This window comes from Aulonocara stuartgranti (genome assembly GCF_965226115.1).
Source record: "Aulonocara stuartgranti genome assembly, chromosome: 7".
Classification (NCBI taxonomy): Eukaryota; Metazoa; Chordata; class Actinopteri; order Cichliformes; family Cichlidae; genus Aulonocara; species Aulonocara stuartgranti.
In genome coordinates, this window is record NC_138945.1 from 51244306 (window position 1) to 51271476 (window position 27171).

Below are 27171 nucleotides of genomic sequence, written 5' to 3' on the forward strand. Positions count from 1 at the left end.
GTAGATGATAAAACTTTACAATTAAATAGCTCAAATTGTTAGAATCCAACTGGACCTTTCTTTGTGTGTCCGCCTGGTACTCCAGCTTCCTCCCACACTCCAAAGACATGCATGGGGTTATCTTAATTGGTGATTCTAAATTGGGCATAGGTGTGAATGTGAGTGTGAACAGTTGTCTGTCTTTATGTGTTAGCCCTGGAACAGATTGGCAACCCATCCAGGGTTGTTGGAGAGGCTCCTGCCCCTTGCAACTCTGAATTGAATATGGAATTAAGAAAATGGATTAATGAACAAATACATTTAAAAGCCACAAAAGGATGGCAGGAGGTGAAAGCAGCTATCTTGGTGTCAGCAGCTGGTTTGTGGCCTGTCGTTTTAAAGCCTTGAGTTTGGTGTTCCAGCTGTTGCCATCTTGGCACCAGATGTGATGAGGGAGCCATGGATGTGCCTGAGAGCCAGGAGACACTGAAACCTTATCAGTTACAAGTAAGTGAGACCCTAACAAAGTTTTAACTAAGTACTGAATAATTTTGCCTTTGCTTTTGGATGATGTGTGTACTGTGTTATGCTGCTTCCAGTGTTTAAGTAATTTGAAAACCTATTAAACCTTTTAAAATTCTAAGAATTCAGTAAGAAGATCTTTGCAACTCTTCTTTATGCATGCAGTCAATTAGCTTAGCTTCACTCAGACTGAAACAAGGAAACAGTTGAGAGAAGCATGTTGAATATCCTGAGGCAAGATGCTGAATCCCAAGTTGCCCCCAACCAATTCACTGGAATGAGAGAGTGTTAAGTTAAAGGTTCTTTGCTTCACATAGAAAAAACCTTGTCTTAATGTGTGTGTGTCTGTCTGTCTGTCAATGAGCCTCTTAGTAAGAGACTGCTTCGAGTGCTCAAATAGAATAGAAAAGCACCATATAAGTATAAGTCCATTTACTAGTATTTGTTTAACAAAGCTAGGCCTAAATCCAGAAACAGTGTGTGAAAAAGTAAGAACTAATCTTATGTCATTTTGGAGGAATTTTATCCCACTCTTCTACTTCTGCAAACTCTAAAATGCTGCTTCAGTTCATTGAGGTTTGCAGGCATTGCAGTTCTTTTAAGATTTGATTTTTTTTCTTTTTTCAGCCATTCTGTTGTAGATTTGCTGCTCTTTTTGGTATCATTGTCCTGTTGCATCAACCACTTTAGGTCAAGCTTTGACTGTCAGACAGATGGCCTTACCATTTGACTCTAGAATACTACCCTCTACCACTGTGCTTAATAGTTGGTATGAAGTCTTTATACTGATATGCTTTTATTTCATCTCCACTTTGGTCTTATCTGTCCAAAAGACATTGTACCAGATGGCTTGTGGTTTGTTTGAATGCAACTTTGCAAAGCTCTAGCATTTTATTTCTCTTTTGCAATTTCCCCGAGCCCTGTAGATTGGTAAGTGCTGTGAATGTTTTCTACTTGTGAAGATTTTTTCTTATTATACAATGATTGACTACAAATTGTTTGGAAATTGGCAAGAGTTGCTTCTTTACGATCACTGCTGATGTCTTTCCCCCTGTGGCATTGTAATAACACATACCTGAATACTCCAAATCTACAAACTGCCAAAACCTCTTCTTTTGTGCTCACAGTTTTTCTTGTGCATTGATCGGCAGCACCTGGCTGCCTACCTACCTTCTTAATTGCTTTTGAAACAGTAAGGGTGTACTTTTTCACACACTGCTTTTGTGTTTTGGCTTGTTTTTTTGCTACATAAATAACGATAAGGTAAGGTGTGTCATGTTGCTGTTAATCCAAGGCTGTAATTAAACAATTTTAAGACCTGATTTAGAACAAATTATTAACAAAAAGTCCTGATACATAAAATCTTAAAGTTGAAGAATGGTTTACTTTCTTTTTACCTCTTTTTACTGTACATTATTAATATGTTCCATGTTATTCCTATACTATACTCTTTAATAGCATGTTTTCTCTGAACTATGCATAGTACGCATATTTTAAATCATATTTAAAAGTTCATGCTGTTGCTTCCTGCCTTGACTGCAGTGTGTTCTTGCCGTCCCAGGAGAGTCAGAGTCAGAGTATCTTTATATTGACCAGCCTTTCAGACAGCTCTCCAAGGAGACCCGGACCTATTACTACTCTCCTGAAGCAGAGCTGGCCCTGTGGTGCCACCTCAAGACCTGCTAAGATGTACAGTGCACGACTGCTCATGCATTTTCGAGCCGGTCTGAATTATTGAGAGAATGGATGAGTCAATTCAGACAGAGTTAACACTGGCTGGTTCACCAGTGTGTGTCTGAATTTTTTTTCTTTTTCTGTTTAATCTAGGCTATCAGAAAAATAAATGTGTGGAATCAAGCAGAATGGGAATTTTATTTTATCTCTTGCTTGTGAGATTGGTTAAATTTGCTTTGGCTTTCTGAGCGAGATTGGCTTTTGAACAGACAGTTCCTTCAATTTGGGTTTAGCTAAAGGAATTATAGGTTTATTTTAGGCCTTTATTTTCTTGTCTCTTTCCTTTGTTGCTATGGTAACCTTCCACATCCCCTAAATTGCCCCTCGTCTGACTGATGGGTGGTCCTTTTTCTTTTCTTCAACAAGGCCAGTGCACAGACAGAGGTCGTTGTTTTGTTGTCTATCTTTGCTTTTCTTTTTCTTTTCCTTTTAATGTGTTTGTGTAACCGAGAAGGCCAGATGACGGCAAATTGATCCGGGTGGTCACAGATGGAGATGTGTGAGTCGAGCCTGAGTGGTTCAGGCCTCTGAGTGTCACGCTTCTCACGGCCCTCCTGAAGTGTAGTTTTCAAAACAATACACTTATACCCAAGAGTCTTCCCTGTTCTTGTTCGCTCAATGACTACTTATTATTAAAGTCTTATCCAGGGTTCGTGTCACAGAGCATAAACGCTCCTATCAGAAAACGCTCGGCGTCGAAGCCAATATCAAAAAGAGGAAGTGCTATCTTCTTCTCTGCCACATCCTCTCATGCGCTTATCTTCCTTTTCAACCCTGTGACATGTTATTTTCTTTCAAGCCAACAGTTTTCAAATTGAGTACAGCCAGACCTTTGCATTGATAGAAATAACAAGAGTCTATTCAGATTGAGTACAGCCCTCCACTTCTGATATATCGCTGTTTTGACACTTTGTGGAGTTGACATCAGCTAAGGAACTCAATTCTGCCGAGTCGCTCCCAGAGTGCTGAAGGTAAGCTTATTCAAAAAGACTTTTTGTTTATGACCTTGTTTGAAAGTTACTGTCAACCTCAGGAAAAGGAAGCCACACACAATCTAAACACCCAGAGAAAGAGAAGTTGCTCACCGAGGCGTTTCTGTTCCACAGATCCAGGAAACAACCGTTTGACAAGCTCCAGGTCACATCTGTTTTGTCAGAGTGTGTTGCTTTATGTGTTTGCTGTGCTTTGTCTCAGGCCATATGATTCAAAATGTTCACAGAAACAAGACCAGCCCCTGTAACTCTGCAGGGACCTGAAGTTCTTGATCTAATGAGTTTGCCGTTGAGAAAAAAAAGAAAAGGGAAAAAAAGAAGTGAGGAAGTTAAGTGGCTTCCTGTTTTGGTATAACGTGTTTTTGGAACAGATCGATTCCAAACCCAATCAGTTTCCGTTTCTCTGTGTTTTTAGAAACGTGTAACACCTTCAGTCAGAGTAATATACCTGCATTAGAAGTTCTGTGTGGCTGAGCTGAGCACAAGGCTGTTTTTGTCTTTGTACTTTAAAAGCAACAATTCTGAGATACAAGATTTCCTCTCAAAGGTAAGCTGTCTGCCATCACAGCCGGCATTTTTCACTGCTGGTCAGTCCTCAAAACCAGCTGAAAACTGAGCAGTATGGCTCCGGACTTACTGAGGCACCACTGAGAGTATTTTCTGCCAAACATATTCATAGAGAAAGTGTTTCTTCATTCTTCTGTGCTTTACAACCCACTTTCCCCCCTGAGAAAGTTGGAACAAATTGTGTATTGTGATGAAAGCAGAATTCAGTGATTTGCACATCCTTTAAACCTTGCCTTTGGGGTGCAAAGACAAATAGTAAAACTGCGAAGTGTTTAAAAAAAGAGATGCACATTTTGAATTTGAAGCCAGCAACATGCTTTGGAAGAGGTTATATTAGGGCTATGTTTCCTGCTGGGTGTCTTTTAATAACAGTCCAAGCATGTGGTAAGTCTTAAGACCAACTGATTGAAAGTAAAATGTTTTTCTGTTCTTGCTTGAAATAGAATTATTGACTTCCTCTTTGTATTTTACATCAAAGTAGGAAATTGAACGGTCCCAATATTTTCAATAGTTGACTATTCTGACTAGAGGAAGGTGATTTTACCATCTGGACTATTTTAATAAGGAGTCATGCTGTTGTGCAGAGTGTGGTTTGACTTTGTTTAGCCAAAATAAGCAGGGTCTTCTTGAAAAGGACATCTGGACAACAATGCAAACAATGAAACTCTGTACCTTTTAGCATTAATAAACCCTTCTCAAAGTTTGCAAGTTTGCTGTTTGCTGTTTATATGAACGGTTCATGTTCCCTTTAATCCAGATGTTGTATTCATGTCTAAAAAAATGTACAGTTTTAATTAGTAGACCACAAGACATCACCTCTGTTCAAATGAGTCCAAACTCATTTATTTTGCATGGAAATCTTTTCAAAATTTGGTTTGTAGATGGAACAATGGAGCTTACACTGTTTTTGTAGATGTTCTTCTGGGCCCATGCAGAAAAATGTCTGGTTTGCCTCTTGTTTGCGCCCCCCCCCAACAAAATCAGCTGGTGTCAAGAAGTTCTACCTCACCAATACTTAACAAATATCTAAAAACAATAGTTTCTAATGTAAATCATCCTCTGAGCTGGAAGAAGAGAAGAGGGGTACACCGCTATTCAATCTTTAAAACTTTGAGAACCCTGCTTGATCTTGTATTGATATCATACACTGTGTATTAGAAATTCCTGTAGTTTGTTGTAATTTTATGTAAATGTGTTGACAGGTCAGCAGAGGTGAAGATATCACTTTGCAGAGGAATGATGGAGGAGAACATCTTTAATTATCAGAAAGAAGAAGAGCCTGTGGAACTTGAGTCTTTTCAGGGTATGTTTGCATTTACTCAAAAGGTCAATCTTAGTCATCAGTGATTCATGTGGCACATGTAAAAGATCATCCCAGTGACCTCATATTGAAAATCGTGTCTGCCTCGTGCATTTCTATTAGACTTTCGCCAATATTATATAATGAGGATAATGAATATAGACGTGTCCAGTCTATCTGTAATCATTTAAACCTGCAGGACATGACCTTCGGATCATTTGGGGGCACTGATGTTGTGAACTTGAAAGGTGACAGTTGCTCATTTACACATTTAGCAGACATGGAGGAAATGAGTTTAGGTCCTGTATTCTCTTTCATGTGAAATCTGGTGTGCTCTGGTCTCTGCCACCTCCTGGGGTGAATATCTGGTTTTTAATTTGCTGAATCCTCCACTATGTTCCCCGGCTAGTATCAAAGTTTTTGTGTACCGAATGATGGGTTTATAAAACACCGACTTCATCGAGAAAGCAGTTCTGTTGGGAGCTGAAATTGGCCACAATTCAAAAGCATTGCATAAAGATGCAAGACGCTCCATACAGCAGAGTTGGAGTGGGCTTGTCTTTCTAAGTAAAGCAATAGATTTCGAATAATTCTTTGATCCATACTCCACATAAAATTATGATTCTCGCAGCTTAATTATATTGCCAAGTTAGAAGTTCTGCCGAGATAGATTAGACTAACCGAAACAGCTTTGCGGGCTCTGCTGATTTCTATGTTGCTCGGGAGGGCTGGATGTATGAAGGGAATGCATTTGAAAATGGCCAACCTCAAAGTATATGTGAATAAGCAGCAAACATAGTGGTACTGCCAAAACATGTAAAACCTATCACTGAAATATTCAAAGCAGAAATTCTAAAGAGAGCTATCAGATGCACTTTGGGTGACGTAAGAGACTAGCGCAGTTTTGTTTTCATGTCCATTACAGGGGAGAAGAGGAAACTCATACAACCAACATCTTTAAAAGACCCCAAACTTGAAAAGCTGAAGGAGGTAAGAAATGAATCCCTGCCTTGCACATGTCGGATTCGCTTTCTTCTATTTCACATTTACTGTAACATCAAACGCCCGTCCTGGACAGCCGCAGATCTGAGATTACCTTTGTGTCTTTAGTGGGCTGCATACAGGAATAAGGTGTGAGGATGGGTGAAATTTTAATGAGCATAATTATAAGAGAAGATGGGAGACAGATGTCACGGCGAGGAGCCAGCAGACTCTGCTGGATCAGAATTTTAAACATATTGTTGTAAAGAGGGCAGCGCTAATGTTTCACACAAATGGAAAAATTGAAATAATTCTGACGTCTTATATGTAAACTTGAGAGGAAAACAAGTGAAATATAAGCTTTCTTTTAGATGAGCACTTGTATCTTGCATTATTATTATTATTATTATCTGTTTCGGGATCCAAAAGCACAATCTTTAAAAACAGGGTCTCTTGCTGTTTTTTTTCTTCATCTGCAACACTGATAAAGGAAAAATGTATGCAAGAAGATGAAAGCGGATAATTTCTCTGACCGTGTGATGAATTATATCTCGGTAGGCACTGGTTGATTGGATCAATAAGACCTTGAAACCCGAGCACATCGTTGTTCAGAGTCTGGAGGAGGATGTGTATGATGGACTGGTACTTCATCACCTGCTGTGTGAGATAATGAATATTTGATATTTCATTTATCATACTTACTTGCGTTTGATAGTGATTTGACTGAGAGGATGAAAAACAAACAGATATTATGTTAAAAAGCTGGAGGTTGTTGTCAGTCAGACCCTATAATGATACTCGGTTGTTTCTTGATTTCTTCAGCCAGGTTGGCCGACGTGCATTTGAATGTGGAAGAGATGGCGCTGACCAGCACAGCTCAGATCCGCAAGCTGGAAATAATCATGGAGGAGCTGGGCAAGAGACTGGGCACGCAGGACAGCAGTCAGATCAAATGGAACGTCAAACGTGAGTCATGCTGCCGACTGGGCTTCGCAAACAAGTCAACAAATGTTCTCTTCTGGCAACCCTCTCATTTCAACAGGATTTGGTGCTATCACAAGGGTACCATGTAAGCTTACACCAACTGCGCAGGATTTTGGTGGAGATAAAATTTCCTGACATTATAGGGTTTCATTTTAATCACATGTCAGTGCTGGTTGCTTGGTTATGCAGAGAAATAACTTATAGACTGCTGAACACTTTACCTAAAATGTTCTTTCTTGGGCTGACACAACATAACCTGGCAGGGCAGCTGTCAGATTCTTGACTACAATTATTTCACTTTCTTTCATTGCCTTCCTTTGCGTTTTGTTCAGGGTGAATCCAAATAGAAGACAGGGAAACGTATCAAAAAAGACTAATCTGTGCGAATGCTAATTAAAAGTTAACATGATTTGGTGATAATCATGTTTGCTGCTGTTCTGTAGTACAACCCCAATTCAAACAAAGTTAGTGTACAGTGTAAAATGTAAATAAAAATCAAATCCAATGATTTGATGAACTGAGAAAATGTTAAGAAAAAATAAGGTCATTTTGACTTTGATGGCAGCAGCTGAGCTAACAGTTTTCATAAAAGAGTAAATTGTCTCATGTTAAACATTCTGAATTTTGATTGATTGAATTGATTTAGTCTGAATAAAATCTCAGTTTATGGGATTTGCTTGTTGCTTTTATTAAAAAAACAAAAACCTAAAAATAGGGCTGTACATGCATCACCATTTAAATTCTTTTAATGTTAGGCAACAGGAGTAATAATAAGGATAATATATTACCAAGAAGGTCAATATAATATGGTAATATTGTCTAACAGGGTCATCATGGAGTTGTTCTTAATGGGAGTGCTCCGATCATTAGCTGTGGAGAAAGTTTTACTTACAGAGTGAAGACATAAATAGATAAAAATAAATGCTATTGTTTAGATTTGCTGAAAACTGGATTGATATTGAAAATAGCTGCTGGTATGTACTAATGGTAAGTAGGTTATGGGGCCAAGTGTCAGTTTCTTATTTATCAAAGACACTCGTGCCCTGCTTGAGAGTTTGATCACATCGGTCGATTTTTCTTTTGTGTGTGTCTGGTCCTCTGCTGTTTACCTGTCAGTCATCCACAACAAGGACCTTCTGGCCACCCTTCATCTGCTTGTTGCCATGGTGAGATGTTTCCAGCCTGAATTGGATTTGCCCTCTGATGTGAAGATTGAAGTTGTAGTCGTAGAAGTAAGTTGTTCTTGTCAAACTTTGGCACTTTTTCTTTTGCTCCAGGATGGTTTCAGACACACTTTGTGTAATTGTTGCTCATTGTGGTGTGCTGTACACCCAGGTCAGCAAAAGTGGAATCAAATCAGATGTGCAAGTGGAAATCTTAACAGAGGGAAGGTGAGGTGCTTACTGCCTCGTGTGATCCTGTAAATGTGAAGAAAAACTCACCTCATATATATATATATATATATATATAAATCCTTTTTGCCTTTTCAGCAGCGACACAGACTCCCTCATCAATACTGAAAGTGAGTGAGAGTGGTCAGAGGTTGAGCTGATGTGACATCTTGAATGTCATCCAAAAAGCATTACAGCCTACTAACACATTTTTTTGGCTGTCTGGTCACCCAGGGGAAGATCCCATCGAGCAACTGCTGAAGCTTGAGGCTCACAAGGTCAACACAGTGAAAAAGGTATAACAAGGACACCAGAAAAAGTAAAGAAGTGCCGAGATTTTTTTAAAGGTGTTGACTTTCTCATCTCTAGAGAGAGAGGAACTCCAGTGGTGTTAACACAAATGATAAATGTCACGCTGTGTGTTTGTTGCCTGATCTGAACCTTCAATACATGGCAGATGAACAGAGCTGGCTGGTGAAGGATGGGACTCTTAATCCAATGTGCTTGTAAGGCTTTTTGGCCTTCTTGCAAAAGATGATTTTCAAATACTGTTGAGCATGATCTTTTTTTTTTCTTTCTTTCTTTCTTTCTTTTTTTTTTTAAAAAAAATCAAATAATTTTCACAGACTGCATGTAAAAAAATGGAAGTAGCCACCATGACAACACTCATGGGTTAGTGAAATCCTGTTTTGAAGACTCAATTTTAGGATTTTGGAGCCAGAAGTTCCAATATTTGACTAAGATAACTAAATGCCTGAACACAAGAGTTGTGAGAACACTTGAAATACAGGACAACAAAGTCTGAAATGAGCTATAGGCTGACACAAAGCAGCTCACAGAGAGAAAGAGACAAAAAAAATCTCATATTTTAAAAGTGCAGTCGTTTTTTGCTGGCTGACTAATACTTTCCTTGATTTCGAGTGAGTTACACGAGGTGCAGAATGAACAAGTTTAGACGTCTTACTTTAAGAGTCTGATATATTAACCATTCCAACTAATGCTTTGGGTTTTGATGAAGATACCCTAAATTGTCAAGTTGCATTTCAAACTGCACAGTTTTATAATTTCTCTGTTGTAGGCCCTGGTACACTTTGTCAACCAGCATATATCATCTCTGGGTCTGCAGGTGATAGATATGGACAAACAGGTATACACCAACAGCTGGAAACCTTCTACTGCTTACAGGCTTTCTTTTGATAAAAATAGACTCAGTGATTACTTCCCTTATCACTTTCAATGTTCCAATGCTCTGTGGGTTTGCTGTCCAGTTTGCTGATGGTGTGATTCTGCTGCTGCTGATCGGACAGTTGGAGGGTTTTTTCATCCCGCTCTTTGACTTCAACCTGACCCCTGTCAGTGACTCTGAGATGGTAAAGTATAGATTCACATATATGGATTCATGCCACATTCAAAGCTTTATTTTCTCAAAATATAACTCAAAATTCTGTTCAAACGTATTTTATTTTTGGTGCAGTGTACGCATTCACACAAATTCCTTTATTCAGTTCACAAGTGTTAAGAATGAAGTACACTTTTTCATCTGATCATCTATCAATCTAATTCCCGGCCGATCACTTGGATACAGTACTAAAACATGACCCAGAGCAGTGCCCATTAAAAGATATGATATGATCAAATGAATATTATACGGTCCCCATAATAAAAGTTGTTGTTGTTGTTAAAAACATAAATGTCAGGTTATTTGGTGATTCTGAATTAGCTGTAGTTGGTGTGAATGATTGTCTGTTTCTCTGTGCTGGTCCTGTGATGGACCACTAACATTTCCAGGGTTGTATAATACTCCAGGGCATACTGTGTGTTTGCCAGATGTTAGCTGGGACAGGCTCCAGCCCTCCCATGCCCCTAGTTGGGAAAGCATTTAAGAAAATAGATGTATGATTTTAAAAGTAATTAGTACCTATAGCTATTACTATGCGATAAAAGCACCAGAGTACAAAAGGCTTGTAGTATATTATCATAGTGGAATAAAATATACAAGTATTATAAAATGGAAATCTTCAAATTTAAAGTTAAAGCACTTCATAATTGTAAGTTCAGCACTAAAGTACAGTTTATTCAATAAATATCTCTACTGTTGTTACAGAGTCAACTTTTTTACCAAAAGTGGGGTAGAATATAGCTTTTGTTCTATGTGATATAGTCTTACAATAAGTGTGGTTCATTGCAGAATTATCTCATTTGAAATTTTTTTTGTTGTTTTTTCAAAAAATTCTAGCTTCATAATGTCACCTTGGCCTTGGACCTCTTGAAGGATACAGGCTTTCAGCTCTCCAATGTTGACCCACAAGGTGAGACAAATCCACTTTGTTCACACATAACACACTCAGAACTTGTTCATGACTGTTTTACTGAGATTGAAATGCCAGGCACAGATGATGAAGAAGAAAAAAGGCCTGCAGATAAAATAATCGTTACCATGAAAAAATGAAATCCTACAGCGCTCCAAGACACCAATGTCAAACTAATTCAGTGATGATGCCCTTTATCAGGAGAATTTATCTGGATGACGGAAAAAATGCTAAAATGTGTTTGTATGTCATGCAAGGAAGGGGATTGCTGAATTAATGTGCTCTACACCATGGAGTGAGAGTTTGAGAGTGTTTTGGAGAGGGAGATGGAATAGCGTGCTGAATATGAATGAGCGCCGCTCGTGCCATGATGAGTATCACTATAGATGATTAGACACAGAGATTGATCCTTACTGTTACTGTTACTAGGCTATATCAATGTGTGGGTGTTTATCTGAATGAATTTGTGTTATCTGTCTTACTGAAGACTGCTGCTAATATTTCACATGGAAAAGAGACAGTTGAAGTGGTTTGGGTATCCGAAGGGCCAACTAATCAAGGTGGTTCAGGCATATCCTATCAGGAGAAGGCCTCAGAGCGAAGCTAGGGCAAACCGAAGACATTACATCTCTTAGGTAGCATGGGAACACCTTGGTGTCCCCCCATCTGGATGAGTTGGAGGAGGAGGTTGGGGGAGACGGGAGCTCTGGGCTTCTCTGCTTAAACTGCAACCCAGACCCAGATAAGCAGCAGAAAATGGATGGATTAATGGCAGCTTTAGTGAATTTTACAGTGTGTAATCAACTGTATTCAATATTTACAAACATAATTTTTGTCAATATTAGATGAAGAACCAGATCAAGGTTTTGTATGTTTAGGTTAGTTTTTTATTATAACAAAATATCATGTTTGTGTGTTTGGGGGCTGTTTTTAATGGTGTAGGCTTGCTGTTGTAAGCCCCATCCACATAAAAAGAATTTGCCAAACGCCAATCGCCAATTTTTGCTTGTGACGTTGTTGTAGGTAGCCCTCATGGATGTTATGTTATTTAGCATGCAAGATGCCGACTTTCTTTGACATATACTCATGATCTCTAATGGCCACATGTACACATGAAAAGGTTCAAATTCTAGGAAGTCATAAAGCTACAGCATTCGTTTTTGTTTATTTTCAAGTTTAAAGCATACATCTGTGGTGGGTTCATGCGGTATGACTACATCGTATGCCACCAGCAACGCTCATGTGTGTGTTTGGGTAATTTCCTTCGGTCACATAGACTACATCATTCCATAAGGCGGAGAGTGAAATCAAGCAGGTGACCGGGTGAGTTACTGACTCCTCTAAGTGTGGGAATCAATCAGTGGCAAGCAGATTCACTCCACTTCCCTGCAGATGCGCTATTGACAGGAGGAACTTCCCTCTAAACTTGAATCTTCCTCTCTTTAGATCGCTAAAGCTGTCCCACCATATTGCCTCCCAGCCACAGAGCCTGTAATTGTAAAATAAATCCTCGACACGATAACTGTTAATGTAAGGACTAGCACAATTAATCTGTGCCAGGAGCGAGTGGGTAATTTAATTCATTTTTAGTGTCTTTTTAATTAACGGCATAATTGCAGCCACTGAATGAGGAATCCCAGCTCTCAGGGCCTAAAATGAGAGCATGCTGCGTGAATTAATTAGGTTAGCCAATGGTGAAGTCGATCTTTCTGTCACATTCATTCAGTCAGAGCATCTCACAACAGAGAGCAATTTTGTAGGGATCTTATCTCACCAAGGACATATTGATTAAGTTTCCATCTAATGTTTTTTTTGTCCTCCTGATCTATGACCTCTTAGGATGGATTGTGAGAGTAGCTATTAGCTAATGCTGGTAAAAAGTGTCCGCATATTCTTACCGCCTCAGTGGCTTAAGGATGCTGCATGTGGATTATGTCTCCTCTGAATATTGTGACAGATATTGTCTCTCTGGACACCACTGCAACCTTGAAAGTCCTCTACGCTCTTTTCAACAAGCACAAAGGGAAATGAGAGAGGACATCGTGTGAAGAGGAGCGGCGCAGCGGGAAATACAGAAACGACCAAGTAGTGCGTTTAGCCAATTACTAAAAGGTGATTCTGCAGTTTTGAGAAGTTTGGCCGACACTGTTTCCAGGCTGAATTAAAGGATTAAAGTTATGTTCTGTAAAGTGAAGTGAAATGATGGTTGGAGGATCTTTAGTTTGTGTATTATGATGTAGACTATGTGGCTTAAATATGTGGATCGCGACAGCCGAAAGAGGGTTTGAATAAAAATCATTCAGAATTATGCTTGAATGACTCAAAGTCGAAAGCTCCACAATCATTATAATTTTACTTGTTGCAAGTTAAATAACTTGTTGAAGCAGGATTACAGCCTTACAAATGTATTTTTAATGTCACTGTGTCTTTAAGAAAAATATGTATGTGAACATTTTTATCTCCATAAAGCTTAAAGAGCGCTACCAAAAACTGGAGGATTAGAGCTTCAGATGCGAGTACTAATACAGCAAATTGCTTAAGCAAATGAAAATGAGAAATATTACGATGTTGATGTTTATGCCTAAGCTGATGCAAGTCATTTGATGCAAACAAAATGTCAGTGACTGTCTTTTTAAAATAAGATCCAAAATTGTAACGGTACCAATAAAAGTCAAACAAGCCATCGACAGTCAAACAGGCTTTTAATAAACCTCAGGTTCTCTTTTCCTGTGCCAACGTGTAAAAAATACGTATAAAAGTGTGCCAACTCAATATGTCTTGACTGCACTATTGATTTCTTTACAACTTGTTTCATCATCTGTGTGTGTTTTTTTGGTTGTTTTTAACTCTCATGTTTTAGAAAATATAAGCTATAAACATATTGTTGGTTACAATGTATTTATAGCCTTCACTGTTATATATTGCGTGCTGTAGCTGAAGCTGTAAGACCCAGTTTATGATAATGTATAATAATTACCATTTCAACAAAGGAAGCTAAACCTCACACTTCTGTGATTGCGTATGAGCACAGCACATTTAAATATAGCACCGTTAAATCTGTCACCTGTTTACATCATACTGACAGTACAAGGATCAATAAATATTCATTGACAGCATAAATCTACTGCATAGAAGTTTTGTTTTGGCTCACTGGTCACATTTGGTGTACTCTTGCCTAGCCCTTGTTTACCTCTTCTCTTCTTTTTTCAGTACATTTCCGCTTCAGACTAACAGTGTTGGAAAATGAGACTTTTCATTCTTAGTACACCACACCCCTGGCTTTGGCTGTCATTTCTCAATAAACAATGTGGATTTCTCTCTGCTTCTTTATGTGCTGCTCCTGACAGTCTGTGACCTCTCCCCCCCCCCCCCCCCCCCCCCCCCAAATCCTTTTATCCACTGAATTGTTCACAATTCAATGTCGTGCAAATGTGAAGAGGGTGCAGCATGCAGTGACAGATATAAGACGTGGTTATTACAAAAACGCATTTTTGTAAATTATGCGTCGAATTAGAGCGAGCTGGAACTGCGAAAATGCACTCAATGATCTCCTATTTACAAAGAAGTATCATTTTTAATTTCAGTTAAATCAAATATATTCAAACCATTGGTGTTTTTCTCATAGAGAAGTTTGTATCTAACTGGTTCTATGTTTAAATAACACCTGCCGTTTCGCTACGAGTTGTGGTTTTAGTTTGTCTAACGTGTCTGTAGTATACATAGTAGTATACGTGTCTTTGTTTGTGTTTTGAGGTTAAAGTATGAAATAGCTGTGACACTGAGCAGTAACAACAATCACGTTCACACAGCTCATTCTCTCTGATGGACTTGCAGATCTCGTTGTTGACATTTGGGATGCCAGTTTGTTTTCAACATAGTGATGGAAAATACTCCTAATTCACGTTTTATTTCCACTGACATTTCGAAAAGCTCGCATAAAATTTGCTTGGCAGTCACACGCAAATATACGAGCTGCTGTATAGCTACAGGCACCGGAGGCAGTGATAGAAAGAGACACTGAGGAGTGAGTCGGTGTTGTTCATCATTTATAGTGGACAGTTTATGTATTGTATATCTATGAATCCAAATTGCTTATCTTTTATAAATCAGTACAAACAGCCTCCTAATTCTGAGTCACTGTAAATTGAATTTGTTTGTTAAAAAACAGACTGCGTATTCATTTACGAGAGGAATAAACTTAGGGTTCATTCAATTTGTATTGTTTTTTCTAAGTTTGTTCATTTTAATGATTCCCAAGGCAAATTTATACAAACTGGGAAAGCTTTGCAAATATCTAAGTCCTGACTTGTCCACTATTGTCGACTCACATATCGTAGATATCTGCATCCTGCTGTGAAGTGGCATTCAATATGACTTACAGCAAAGATAAAAGAAACTCTTCGTCCTTGATGCTTCATTACTGTCTGCTTGGCAATTTTAACCTGCAACACTTTCACATCATCCTCTGGGTGTAATTTGTAACAAATTAGTATCTGGACTTTTATTAAAATATATGTTCAAGTTCACTAAATGTTGGAATCTAAATAAATGGAGGAATCTGAAGCTCAGGGATTTTTTAATCAAGCGTAGTTATAGTAAGTTGGAGCATTGCATCAGTAAAAACTACAAAACCAACACGTCTGTTATTGTTTTGATAAATGGCTCCAACCTTGAATCGAATTTCCTGACTGAAAGGTGGTGAATGGACTGTTTTTGCTTATGTAAATGTTCCCAATATGAGGCTTTAAATGATGTACAATGAACCATGGAAATATACACAAACTAAGAGCTTATTGCTTAGTGATTTAATCAGTATAAAGTATAGAGTGTATCCTAAGTAGCAATATAACAGATATGGCTCAGATATCATTGTCAGCATGCTCTCCTTATGTGAAGATAGACCCCCTGGTTTATTCTGATATTATAAGTATATATAATATGAACTATAAACACTATTTTTAAGTATTCCATTTAGTGTCTTATATGAGGTTTTAGTTGCATAAATGCAACACAGTATTAGGTAAGAAGGTAACAATAAAGTACTTACAGTTCCTAGAATATTACATGCACTGTACTATTATCAGTAGGAATTTTAGTTGGATGCATCCAACTTGTCATCCTGCCATCCACATATGTTGGCTTGCTGATAGGATTGGGGTTGGTGGGCTTCCCCTGTTAGCAAAATAACGAATCAGCTCCTGGATATATGGGGAAGAACATTAACATCACAATTAGGATGCTGTCCTAAACTGTGGCAGTTTCCTGCTGTGTCAAGCTTAAAACCTTACAGCTCTCATGGCTGTAAATGGGGTGGCGGTGGTGGGTGGGGGGATTAATCATTTGATTTCATTGTATTGCACTATAAAGAACAGCGCCCACTGGCATAACATTGTTATTTCAGTACATTGCTGCACTGCATAAATGATTGACAAGTTTCTCATTATTTGAAGGTGCGTACCCATTCTGAGTAGCACAAATTAAATAGATGCATCCTGGTATTGATGAGTATCATTTTATTTTTAGTTTTCAGTAACCCCTCTCCCCCAAAAATGTTTGTTACATTCATGTACTGCTTCAGAGTAGTTAGCATTTTCTAACTGTGAATCATAGTGTTACATACAGTATTTACTTTAGCATTTTCCTCCTCCCTGAATCATTTCTTCTCTCTTTCTTAGATAAGCAGCGTGACATAATATATATTATGTTATAATATATATCATGAGACACTCTCTTTCTCATGGACTGAGTAGTTTTCCAGTCCCCGGCTTCTTTGTGAGGATTTATTTATTTATTTTCCTTTTTGGTCTGTTTTTTTCACTCCTTTGTTTGTTGGTTTAATTTTCTTGCCTCATTAGTTCAGGGAAGTTCTGATTCCTACGGGATATTGCCTGACTGGCCCAGACTTTCTTTCTTTCTTTCTTTCTTTTTGTTTCTTTTTTGTCAGATTTCCAGCTTTTTATATTTATTTAATTTTCTGTGTCAATGAAACAACTCTTGCTGGTAAACTGAAACTGTGATGCTGTGTCCTCTTTCTGCGATGCCGTCACCGATTCAAGTGGATCTTTTGTTTTTCTTGGTTGTGAACAGAACACGAAAATAGTGAAAATAAGTTTTGTCTGAACTATAGTATTGTTTCCAGGTACTGACACGGTAAGTAGTAGAGTAAGTAGAGTAGTTATTACAAAACTACTCAGTTCTCTTTTACTCTAAACGGTTCTAACTTTTCTTGTTCCCCATTCTTTTTTTACCCGTAGGAACTGGCGAGCCTTTAATTCTTACATGAGTCATACAACAGCTGCATATTAAACAGGTCTGCAGTGCATTGCATTACCTTTCAGTCCACAGTGGCAGATGCTTTTAGAAGAAACATTGCCATCTAATGAGATTTGCATGCATGTAAGTAACTAATTAATACAGCAGTTCTTTTACAAAGAACACCCAATCAGCTTGAAGAGAGAGAGCTTGCTTCAGACAGAGGCTAAACTGAACAGCCGAACAAAAGTATAAGATTATTTTAAAGTTTGAATCATGCAAAAATACTCATGTAGAGTCCGAGAATACAAGTATGGATTTGGAAATACTAGGTCTGTTTTAAAAAGTCCCTTTTTGAGCTTGTTTGCCCTTTTTGGTTTCTTTACCAGGCTATTGTGATGATTGTTGTGACACAAACAACCTGAGTGAAAGTCGGAGAGGATTAATATGTTTTAGCCACTGTATGCATATCGGCGAAAGGCCACAGCTTAGTCTGACACCAGTTTCTAATCCATCCGAACAAACAAGGATAAATTCTAGGATAAACGTCAAGGGGATTAAACCTGTTCTGATCCAACAACAGGGCCTTTTTCTTCCATTAGGACAGCGCATCAATGGCATTGCCTCCATAAAAAGAAAGGTTCTGGGAAATAGAAATACGTAATTTATACCCCCTGAGTTAGGTAAGGGGTAAGAATATTGTAGAAATCATTTAATGCTGTTTTTTAAACTGCTGAGACATATTACTGCCTGGAGTCACCACAGCGGAAGATTTCTAATAAACTGATCGTGAGGAAAACAAATGCCATCTCCATGCCTAGAAACCCTGGAGACGAATAGTTGTCGCGGTCCATCCAAAATGTTGACAGGAAACATGAGTAATATCTGCCTCCCTTGTCACATTGAACAGATGCATCTCTCCCTGCATGAATAGGGGAACAGAGCCAACAAAGCAGAATCAGTTTTTTCAGAAAAAAAAAAATGACGGTTGTTATTGTCCTGTTGTTACATATATTTATGTATGTTTATGTTGGCTAAGGAAGAGGCGACAGCTTTCTGGAGAGGTGTGTATGGCTCAAAAATAAAGACATTTGACACTCCCAAGCTTGCAACCTTGTTAATGTGGCCATATGGTATTTCTTTAATAGGCTAAAACACATGATGATAGACATAAACAGTCAAACAATGCCTGAGCATTTTCTTCTTAAAACAAGGAGTTTGTTATGAACTCAAAATATATATTCTGATATTCTGAGAGTCAGAGTGTCATATGTTATATAAAAGGAAAGGAGACAACTTGTCAGAGCTGACAATAAGAAAAAAGGTATGTCAGCATCGCATATTTTAATACTGTTTAGAGTAGAGTGTGTATGCATATACAGTATTTATATATCTTTGTTGTACTTTTGTATACATACACAAAGGTGACAAAAATAAACTAGCAAACTCAGAACACCAAAAAAACCCCCAAAAAATGCAGAGATACAAGCAAAGAAACACGGAGTGAATACACAAGGGGGCGTGTGATAATAAAGAACAACTAAACTTTAGGGCAGGCCATCACTGTGATATCAATTATATAATAATAAAGGGAAAAGTACAAGATAAACCTCTGCTCATCCATCCATCCCTCCATCCTTTTCCTATTTCAGTGGCTGGAGCCCATCCCACCGATGGGTTAGAGGCCTGTACACCATGAACAGGTCCCACAGCGCTAACACACATAGAGAGAAAAACACACTCACATGCACACGTATGGACCATTTATAATCACAGATTACCCTGCATGCCTTTAGGCCTCAAATTATGACAATGGGTTAAAAGAGACCTTTTCATAATGTTGGCCAAAAAGGCTTTTTAGAAATGTGTCCCCACCAGGGCATAAATAGCATTGTTGGCTACTGACACCTGTGTGCTAAGAGCATCAATCTTAACAAAGAGAGAAAGATACCTTTTTTTTATGTTAATTTAACCTCTTTATAGTGCTGAAAATATTTAAATTAGTACTGATATTTTACAGTAAAAACAAACTTTTACCCAGGCAGGGTAGTCAATGCAATAATAGTTATAATAAAAAAATCTGTTGTCCTATTTCTCGCAGCAGGTTAGACAAAAACAGGCTTTTCATTTGTGGCAGACGACTGTCAGAAATAAAAGCCAGGTCGCATTTAAAGGTTTTGTTAAACTGAAAGATGATAGCAAGACTGTTATCAAAGATCTACTTTACAACTGAACTCAAGCAGCCAAACTGTCCGACGTGAATCAAGGTTGAGTGTCAGCGAGAGGCGAGCAGAGGAACAAAAGGACCCTTTAGCTGTCAGCCTTTGTTTCCAGAGTAATTTCAAGTGATGTAGAGCTGGAGCAGCTTAAATTGGAGAGAGGTCTAAGGCCAGCTCTTATGTTGTTTTGGTTGAACTGCTGAGAGCCCAACTTCACACTAAGTCACAGGACTCTTCTGAGTGCCAGTTAAAACGTCTTCTACGTCCCGCGATTTCAGTTTCTCCACACATACACAGTCTTCAACGCTGTTATAAGATAACAAGCACTACATGTGTGCCACTACAGTCAAGAATCTTTTAAGGAGGAATACATTTTAAAAACAATCATTGTAGAGCTGGAGGCAGCTGAAGAGGTGTGCGTGAAAATTACAGGAGGAAATTACTGTTCGGTAGTTTCAATAAAAACAAGATCCCCTGTGGTTTTCTAAGTGCATGTCTTTTTAAAATGAGTAATGCAATCATCCACTTACTAAAAAAAAAGGTGTTAGTTTATGATCAGGTTTTCTGCATTTTATAACATGTTTTTTAAAAGTTATTGCAAAAGCAAAGTGTTGTCCCTGTTTCTCATCTTCAAATATTTCATAAAATTCAGGTCATTTCATACACGATCCTCACAGCGGGCTGCTCTATTAAAATCGGTGGCAACTTGAATTTCCCCCCAAAAAAGCAGATCACATTATTTTCTCCCAAGAGTGATCTTCTTGTTTTGCTGAAAGTAAATTGGACTGAATATCTACACTTCCTATTTGGTGCCTGTGACTGTATAATGAAAACTGATTTAAATAAAGTTTTGTTTACCTTCATTTTTTATGCTCCAAAACCACTGATTCTCTTGGGGGTAAACTTGTCCTCTGAATCTGACCTGTCCTCATTATTTATAGTGAGCCGGGGCTTTAGCAGCTAATACCAAACACGGATATCTTTTCAAGTGGGAGGTCACTGAGGGACAGAGAGACACGCAAGACATCACAGAAAATCTACAGGGAAAAGAACTAGTACTGAAAATCAAATCCCTACAACTTTTCATTTCTTCTTTTTTCATATCAAATAATTTGCATAATTAAAGCAAACTTTACCAAGAGTAATGCAGAATTTCTAGACTATATAGCAAGTATGCTTATTTTGAACCTGTAAGATAAAATGTGACTTCTTTACAGGTTTGTCCTCATCTCAACCATCAGTCGCTAGTCAGCAGGCTCTGTATGCTATAGTGCAGAAGTCTGGGTGAGATTAAGACTCAGCTACCTTCAAGCAAGAGTATCGAGCATCTGTTGCAACTCAATAGTAGGAGAGCTGTACTGGAAACAGTCATCGATCCGCACAATGTACTGATGCAACACGCAAGCTGCTGCAGTATCATCTGCCGTGATATTTTTTAGAAGTATAAGTCACAGTTTAAGTTGTTTCTGAAGACAATTTTACTTCCTACAGACACTTAATAATGAAAATCAGCATTTATTATCAAATAAACGTTCAAATTAATTATTTTAAAAAGATATGTGAAATAACCTCAACACAATGAGGCACTCCACTATATTTCAAATGCATTATTATGGATTTTTTCTTTTCCTCCAGGTATCTGTCACATTATGTCTTTCCTGCAGTTTTCATTCTATTGTGTTATAATTGGCTGTTTTGGTGCAGAGAGCCATACAAAACTACCTCTTAGAGCCTTCGTTTAGTGTTATTTATTTCATGTTCTGTTTTTTTTTTTTTACACAACTCTTTTAGTGTCATCTAGAAAGGACGACCAAAAAAGAACAGACTATTGTGAGGTGGAAAGATTTCTAGATGTTTAGAAAATCCAAAATGCATTGGAAATTAATGTTTAGGTATTCATGATATAGCTTAGAGTTAATCAAATAAAATTCCCTGCAAATCCATTCACTTAGTGGGTACCAGATTGGGCCGCTGCCATCTGACTTCACAACTGACTAAAATGAAACTCCTGTTAAGTGTCCTCTGTTAGGTTGAGATATTGTGACTGTGGAGGCCATTTACAGTGAAATCACTGTCATGCTCAAGAAAGCAGTTTGAGATCATCACCTTTGTGACTTTTAAAGCTGGGTACACTCTGGTCATAAAGGGATGGACATGGTCAGCAACAAAACCTGGGTACATTATGGTGTTTAAATGATGGTCAGTTGGTAATAAGAAGAAAATGTGTGCCAAGAAAATATCCCCACACCATTAGACCATCACCAGCCTGAACTCCTGACACAAAGAAACAATGGAAACATGATTTTATGCTGTCCATACCGACTTCAAATGTCACAGGACAAATCGGGACGCATCAGACAAGACACCATTTTTCCAATTCTGGTGAGCCTGTGCAAACTGCAACCCATTTCCTGTTCTTGTCTGATGGGAGTGGACTCGGCACGGTCTTCTTCTGCTGTAGCCCATCTGCTTCAAGGTTTGAGACGCTGCGTTTTCCGAGCACTTCTGCATACTTTGCATTGTTTTGAGTAGTTATTTTTGTTACTGTGGTACTGATTTTTCCCTGTTATCTCAAAGCAGTCTGGACATTCTCCTCTGAACTCCGGCATCGGCAAGGTATTTTTGTCCGTGGTACTGCCCCTCATTAGATAATTTACATTTCCTGACCATTCTCCTCAGCAGATCAGCATTTTCTAAATGCCCAGACCATCTCATTTATCACCAACAACAATAACCTATTAAATCCCCTCTCTGCCCTATTCTGTTCACCATGGCTACACTGAGTTTCAAAGCTGCAGTTGGCTGATTACACATTTATGTTAATAACCTCAAAGCTGCTCAAAGCTGCTCGCCAATACTTATTCCTTCGAATGTCATTGTCCTTTTTTATTATGTTATTTCTTTTAAATAGCTGTTTTTGTTGCTTTATTCACAAAGGCAAGATGTCACTTGTGTGCGTAGATAAACTATGTGTTGGCACTGTTTAGTTTCTGTGCTTGTATGAATGGCTGGATACAGGTTATTTGCACAATTGTATGAGTGTAAAATTGGATTCACGGAGATCTGGGTAAGGTTTTTGTCACAGATTGTCACATTTTTATTTCATATTTCCTTTATAGCAACATATCAGTACATCTTTACAGCGGAGCATCAATTTCACAGTATCATCGCTCTTACTATCAATGTGTACTGCTATTGACATCATCAAGTGTCTTACATTGCTGCTGCAGATCTTGTTGGTACTGGTGTTTAGGTTTAGCCATGTCAGTTTTGGGTGGATTCACTTAATTACTGTCACTTCTGATTTCATAGCTATGTTAACATTGCTGTATGCCTTCCAAGAGTGGTGAGGTAATCCAAATAGATGTGTATTTGTAAACATAATGAACATGTTCTGTGCAGGGTCACTGGGTGAGATCTCATTTAGTGACATCATTTAAAACATAGCAAAATAACATAAAAAACCACCGGTTGTCAAAATAATAATAAAAAAAAAACCTTTAAAATCAAATAAAAATCTGAACTTGACTGCTACTAATGCAGAAGACTGAGTTCGTGCTAGTCAAAAGGGATTAGCCTCATTACTCCATAGTTACAATTTAGTCTCAATTTAGTCTAGGATATCTCGATTAAATGGCTCTCTCTCTATACGTCATGGCTATCGGTCAGCATCTATCTCTGAGGAAACATTATACACTAGATTCACCAAAAATCTGGAAAAAATGAGCTTTTAGAGATGGATGGATGTACACCAGTGCATGTCTGTGACATTTCATTTTCCAGCTAGGGGTTGGCTTGTCCTTTGCAGACCTTCAAATCACAGCGGTAGCATTTCAAAGATGTAACATTTAGCCTGCACTGGGTCTCTTATTTTGAAATGTGACCAGATTCTGTATGCCTGTGCGCGCTGCCTTACTTCTAAACATAACATAGTTTTTCTGCTCAGTAAACCAGGTGAACATTCCCAAGCATCACTTCTACAAAAAGCACGATCATTTCAACATCACATTCTGTGAAAAAAAGAAGTTAATATCACCTCATAACAATATGAATAGTTTTATTTGTATCTTATTTGACTAAACAATGATATTCAATAAAGGGAGAAAATGTAATTGGTTTTCATTTATTGCTTTAATTTAAAACAATTACAGAATCGTACTATACACAAATAAATCCAACTCATACTTCATTCTGTTGCTGTAAGGTCCTCTGTTACAGTAGTTTGGTGCCGTTTCTAGTATAACATGAGTGCTCATGAAAGCTAGGATACCATTAATAGTCACATTAATATCTGCTACAGATGGATCCTAATATGGGGCAGCATTACAGAAGATCCGGTGTGAGCAGATAGGGCATTGGAGAGTGCAGATCTAATGGAGTTTTAATAGATAAATGTTGGCAGGATGTATCTCGGGCTCCTCAATAACAGCAGGATGTGGAAATCCAGACAATGGCTTTTAAATGGTGATGGATGCTAGCAATTGGTTTAATATGTGCAGATGGGAAGATTGTTGGTTACTGGCATACAGGAAGGCAGAGGACATAGATGGATCGAGTGAAGAAAAGGTGACAGTATGAAATGGTCTCAAGAGCTGAATGTTGCAGGATGACTGGCAGAGGTGCATGAGAGTTGGTACAGAAGTACAAGTCAGACCTTATTAGGAGAGCTCAAAGGGACCTTGACAATGTGATAACAAACTTCCTGGTTGCTGGGGTCATTGTTAAAGGCAAGGAGCAGCAGGTGTCTGATTTGAAGTGGGGTGCTGAGCCCTGACATTGTCTGTCTCTGCCTGTCTTTGCCTTAGTTTTTCACCATCAGCTCATTCCTTTAATGATGTTTCCCCGTCGACCAGGTGTGGGTGTGACTCCAGCAGCTTGAAAAGGTCACTGCCTTAAGGCTGAATGCATCATGTCATAGTTTATTGACTGGCTGTTAAACAAAAAGTTCATCCTAAGATTATGAAACCCAAAAGTTGAAAAAGATGGTAAAAGGTTATCAGTGAAAAAAAACAAAACCCTCCAATCACCTTTTTTAAGAGACAGAAGTTTTTTTTGTTTGTTCCCCAGACTTTGTCTAGTCACAACATTTTCCAATCCATTAGCTTATGTAAATCTAAATTATTAGCTAATGCATATATAAAACCTCTCCTCTTTTTTTCTATTCTTTCATTTTCATTTCAGTGTGTGGATGATGGAGCTAATCATAACTAACTATCTAGCCAGCTTGAATAAAGTATGCTAACAACAGTTGTCAGTGCAGCTGGCAGAAGGCAGGGTTGCCAGAAAATTGAAATGTGGTGAGGAAAAATAGAAAATGGATAAATTATTAAATGTGAGTCCAGAAGATAGGGAAATTAAAACAAATTATCTAGTGACTAAGAGAAGGTTAAATGAATTTAAAAAGAAACACAAACTCCACAGCATTTCTATTGACATATTCAGACAAAATTTCTGATAGCCTTTTCTTCAGGCTTACATAGGGGCTCCCGTTCCCGCAGTGCTTCTCAAAACTTTGTATGGATTAACCCACTGAGCCAAAAAACCCAAAAGAACAACAAAAAAACCCAAAAGACAAAGACTTCCAAATGGTATCGTCAGAATTTGGTGTGAGGAACATGAAAACATGGATCAATCATACCTTGTGTCAATGCTTCAGACTGGTGGTGGTTGTATGGAGTAGGGGACAGCTTAGTATCAACTGAGCATCATTTAGACACCACAGCCTACCTGATTATTGCTGCTGATCATGTCCATCGCTTTATGAACTAAGTGCACCCGTCTTTTTATGGAAAGGATAATGCACCATGTCCCAAAGTTCTAGTCATCTCACTCTTCTTGAACATGACAATGAGTTCAATCATCCTCCACAGTCATGAGCTCTCAGGCTAACAGAAGGAGATTCACATCATGGATCTCACATCATGACAGACTATGTCAACATGGACCAGTATCCAATATGAGGATTATTTTCCAGGTAGATCAAAAGACAAAAGGTAGGCCTTTTTTTTTTTTAGCGAGGTGTACCTAATGAAATGGCCTCTGTTGGTGTGTGTGTGTGTGTGTGTTCATGTTTATACATCTTTGTGAGGACCAAAAACTGGAATGCTACTATACTTATGGGGAAAAAATGCCTGTCCCCATGTGTTTGAAGGCAGTTTTGAGACTCAAAGTGTTGTTTTTCCTCTCAGGGTTACAATTAGGTTATGGTTAGCTTTAGCCTAAGGGTTAGGATTACGCATTCATTTTTGATGGTATACCATCAAAAATGAATGCGTAATCCTAACTAGAGCAAGCATTATGTCAATTAGATGTCCTCAATAAGATATGAAAACAAGTGTGTGTGTTTCCCATATCTTCATTCATTAAACATATTCATTCAGCTTAATTTCACTTCACATTTTTCTCCTGGTTCTCTGAGCCCCACCATCAGTGGCTCTCTCTTCCACAGCTGGTGCACACCCACAGTTTGAGAACCACTGCTTCCAAGGTTATTAAAATAAACCAGCTCCCCCCCACCCCCAAAATAGCACTTGACACAAAGGCATTTAAACACACTGGAAAAGATAAAACTTTATTTCTCCCTGTCGTGACAATACAAAGTCAACAAGTGCAATAACAATCGAACTAAAAACGGTACTGCTCGTTCTATCTAGTAGGAAATACATAGACAGAACGTGGTGCACATTATCGTCATCATCACCACCACCACACCCAAAAAGTGAGGTATCAGCCACTACAAAGCTTCTTTGTACAGGTGGGTATTCAACTGTAAGGCAACTGTTACCATGACAACCTGGACAGAGTGAAACAGCTATGTGCTTCCTTCTTCCCATCCTTTTTTTTTTACTGTAATATATATATATATATATATATATATATATATATATATATATATATATATATATATATATATATATATATATAATTATAATATATATATAATTTTTTTTGACATGGGAAGAGGGTTGAGCTGATACGATTTACAGTACCACATCACATCAGGCCAGAGTCAAGACTGTTTTCAACAAAACAGAAAACATCACAAAACATTAAAAATGAAAAGAAAAGAGAGGAGAGATTCCTTGTATATGTCTCTTGAGGGAATCCATTTGTGACCCTGCTACTGCTTGTCAGAGGCAAAATGAAGCTTTTTAAAATTCCCTGGGTACGACTACTGTATTACATTATTGGTGATAAGAACAAATGTCCTGTTCCTTATTACAGGTCAAAACACAGCACAGAGCCCTGAAAGCGACATGTTCTCGAACGTATCTGATTTTTTCCCCACTTATCCAGCGTTGGGGACTAATTAAAAATCTCTCCTGCCCTGTTTGCTACTGCTGTTCACACTCTGGGAATAGGAGGGCAGCTCGAGGGAGACAGCAAGAGAGTGTAATTTTGAACCACTGCTGATCTCCAGGCCAATTATTTTACTTGGACTCATCCTGCTTCTCTGCTCCTAAAAGCGATGGCACAAGCTTGCTGGGACGCACACACACACACACACACACACACACACACACACACACACACACACACACACACACACACACTTAAACTTTAGCTATTGAAATGGGGATTAACTTGCTCTAACAACTCTACAAATTTGAATATTATTGCTGATAACTGAGGATGACGCTAGCAGGCCCCACTTACAGCACTTGACCACAGTTCTGTTAGGTTCCACTTAAACTTCATGAGACAGAGAGATGGAAAAACGAAGGCAACAGACAAGTCTAATAGCTGGCTTTTTTGTGTTTCTGTTGGTGTGTTTGTGTTGAGTCAGCCAACTCTTAATGATTAACAGTATGTGCTGTTAGCTTTCAGCGCACATGCAAAATGCTCCATGTATAAGCTCAGCAGCTGCCAGACTACCAGATGCAAGACTGGAACAGACAACCCCCTACCCACACCCCCCCCTACACCCACCAACCCCCCCAC

The 27171-nt window shown here is 38.4% G+C and overlaps 1 protein-coding gene and 1 long non-coding RNA gene across 7 annotated transcripts in view; one reads left to right on the forward strand and one right to left on the reverse strand.

Annotated features, from left to right (window-relative positions):
• LOC309709955 overlaps positions 1 to 3419 on the reverse strand; it is a 9281-nt gene extending 5862 nt beyond the window's left edge. The window contains exon 1 of the long non-coding RNA XR_014277646.1: positions 3321 to 3419. This is a non-coding gene — a long non-coding RNA (uncharacterized lncRNA). The remainder of the gene's footprint in view (positions 1 to 3320) is intronic.
• Positions 32 to 14089, forward strand: parvg (parvin, gamma). Of its 6 annotated transcripts, XM_082538964.1 has the most exons (13): positions 3215 to 3372; positions 4997 to 5097; positions 6020 to 6084; positions 6634 to 6736; positions 6898 to 7041; positions 8176 to 8291; positions 8395 to 8450; positions 8550 to 8581; positions 8685 to 8746; positions 9529 to 9597; positions 9719 to 9820; positions 10687 to 10759; positions 12717 to 14089. In XM_082538964.1, the coding sequence occupies exons 1-13, from the start codon at positions 3236 to 3238 to the stop codon at positions 12788 to 12790; spliced, it is 1134 nt and encodes a 377-aa protein (XP_082395090.1). In that variant the 5' UTR covers positions 3215 to 3235; the 3' UTR covers positions 12791 to 14089. The 6 variants fall into 6 exon arrangements, with proteins under 6 accessions (XP_082395094.1, XP_082395093.1, XP_082395090.1 ...); XM_082538968.1 differs by lacking the exons at positions 3215 to 3372; positions 12717 to 14089 and adding an exon at positions 32 to 3208 and having other exon boundaries at positions 5002 to 5097; positions 10687 to 12709; XM_082538967.1 differs by lacking the exons at positions 3215 to 3372; positions 12717 to 14089 and adding an exon at positions 32 to 3206 and having other exon boundaries at positions 10687 to 12709.
• Positions 14090 to 27171: the final 13082 nt, after the last annotated feature.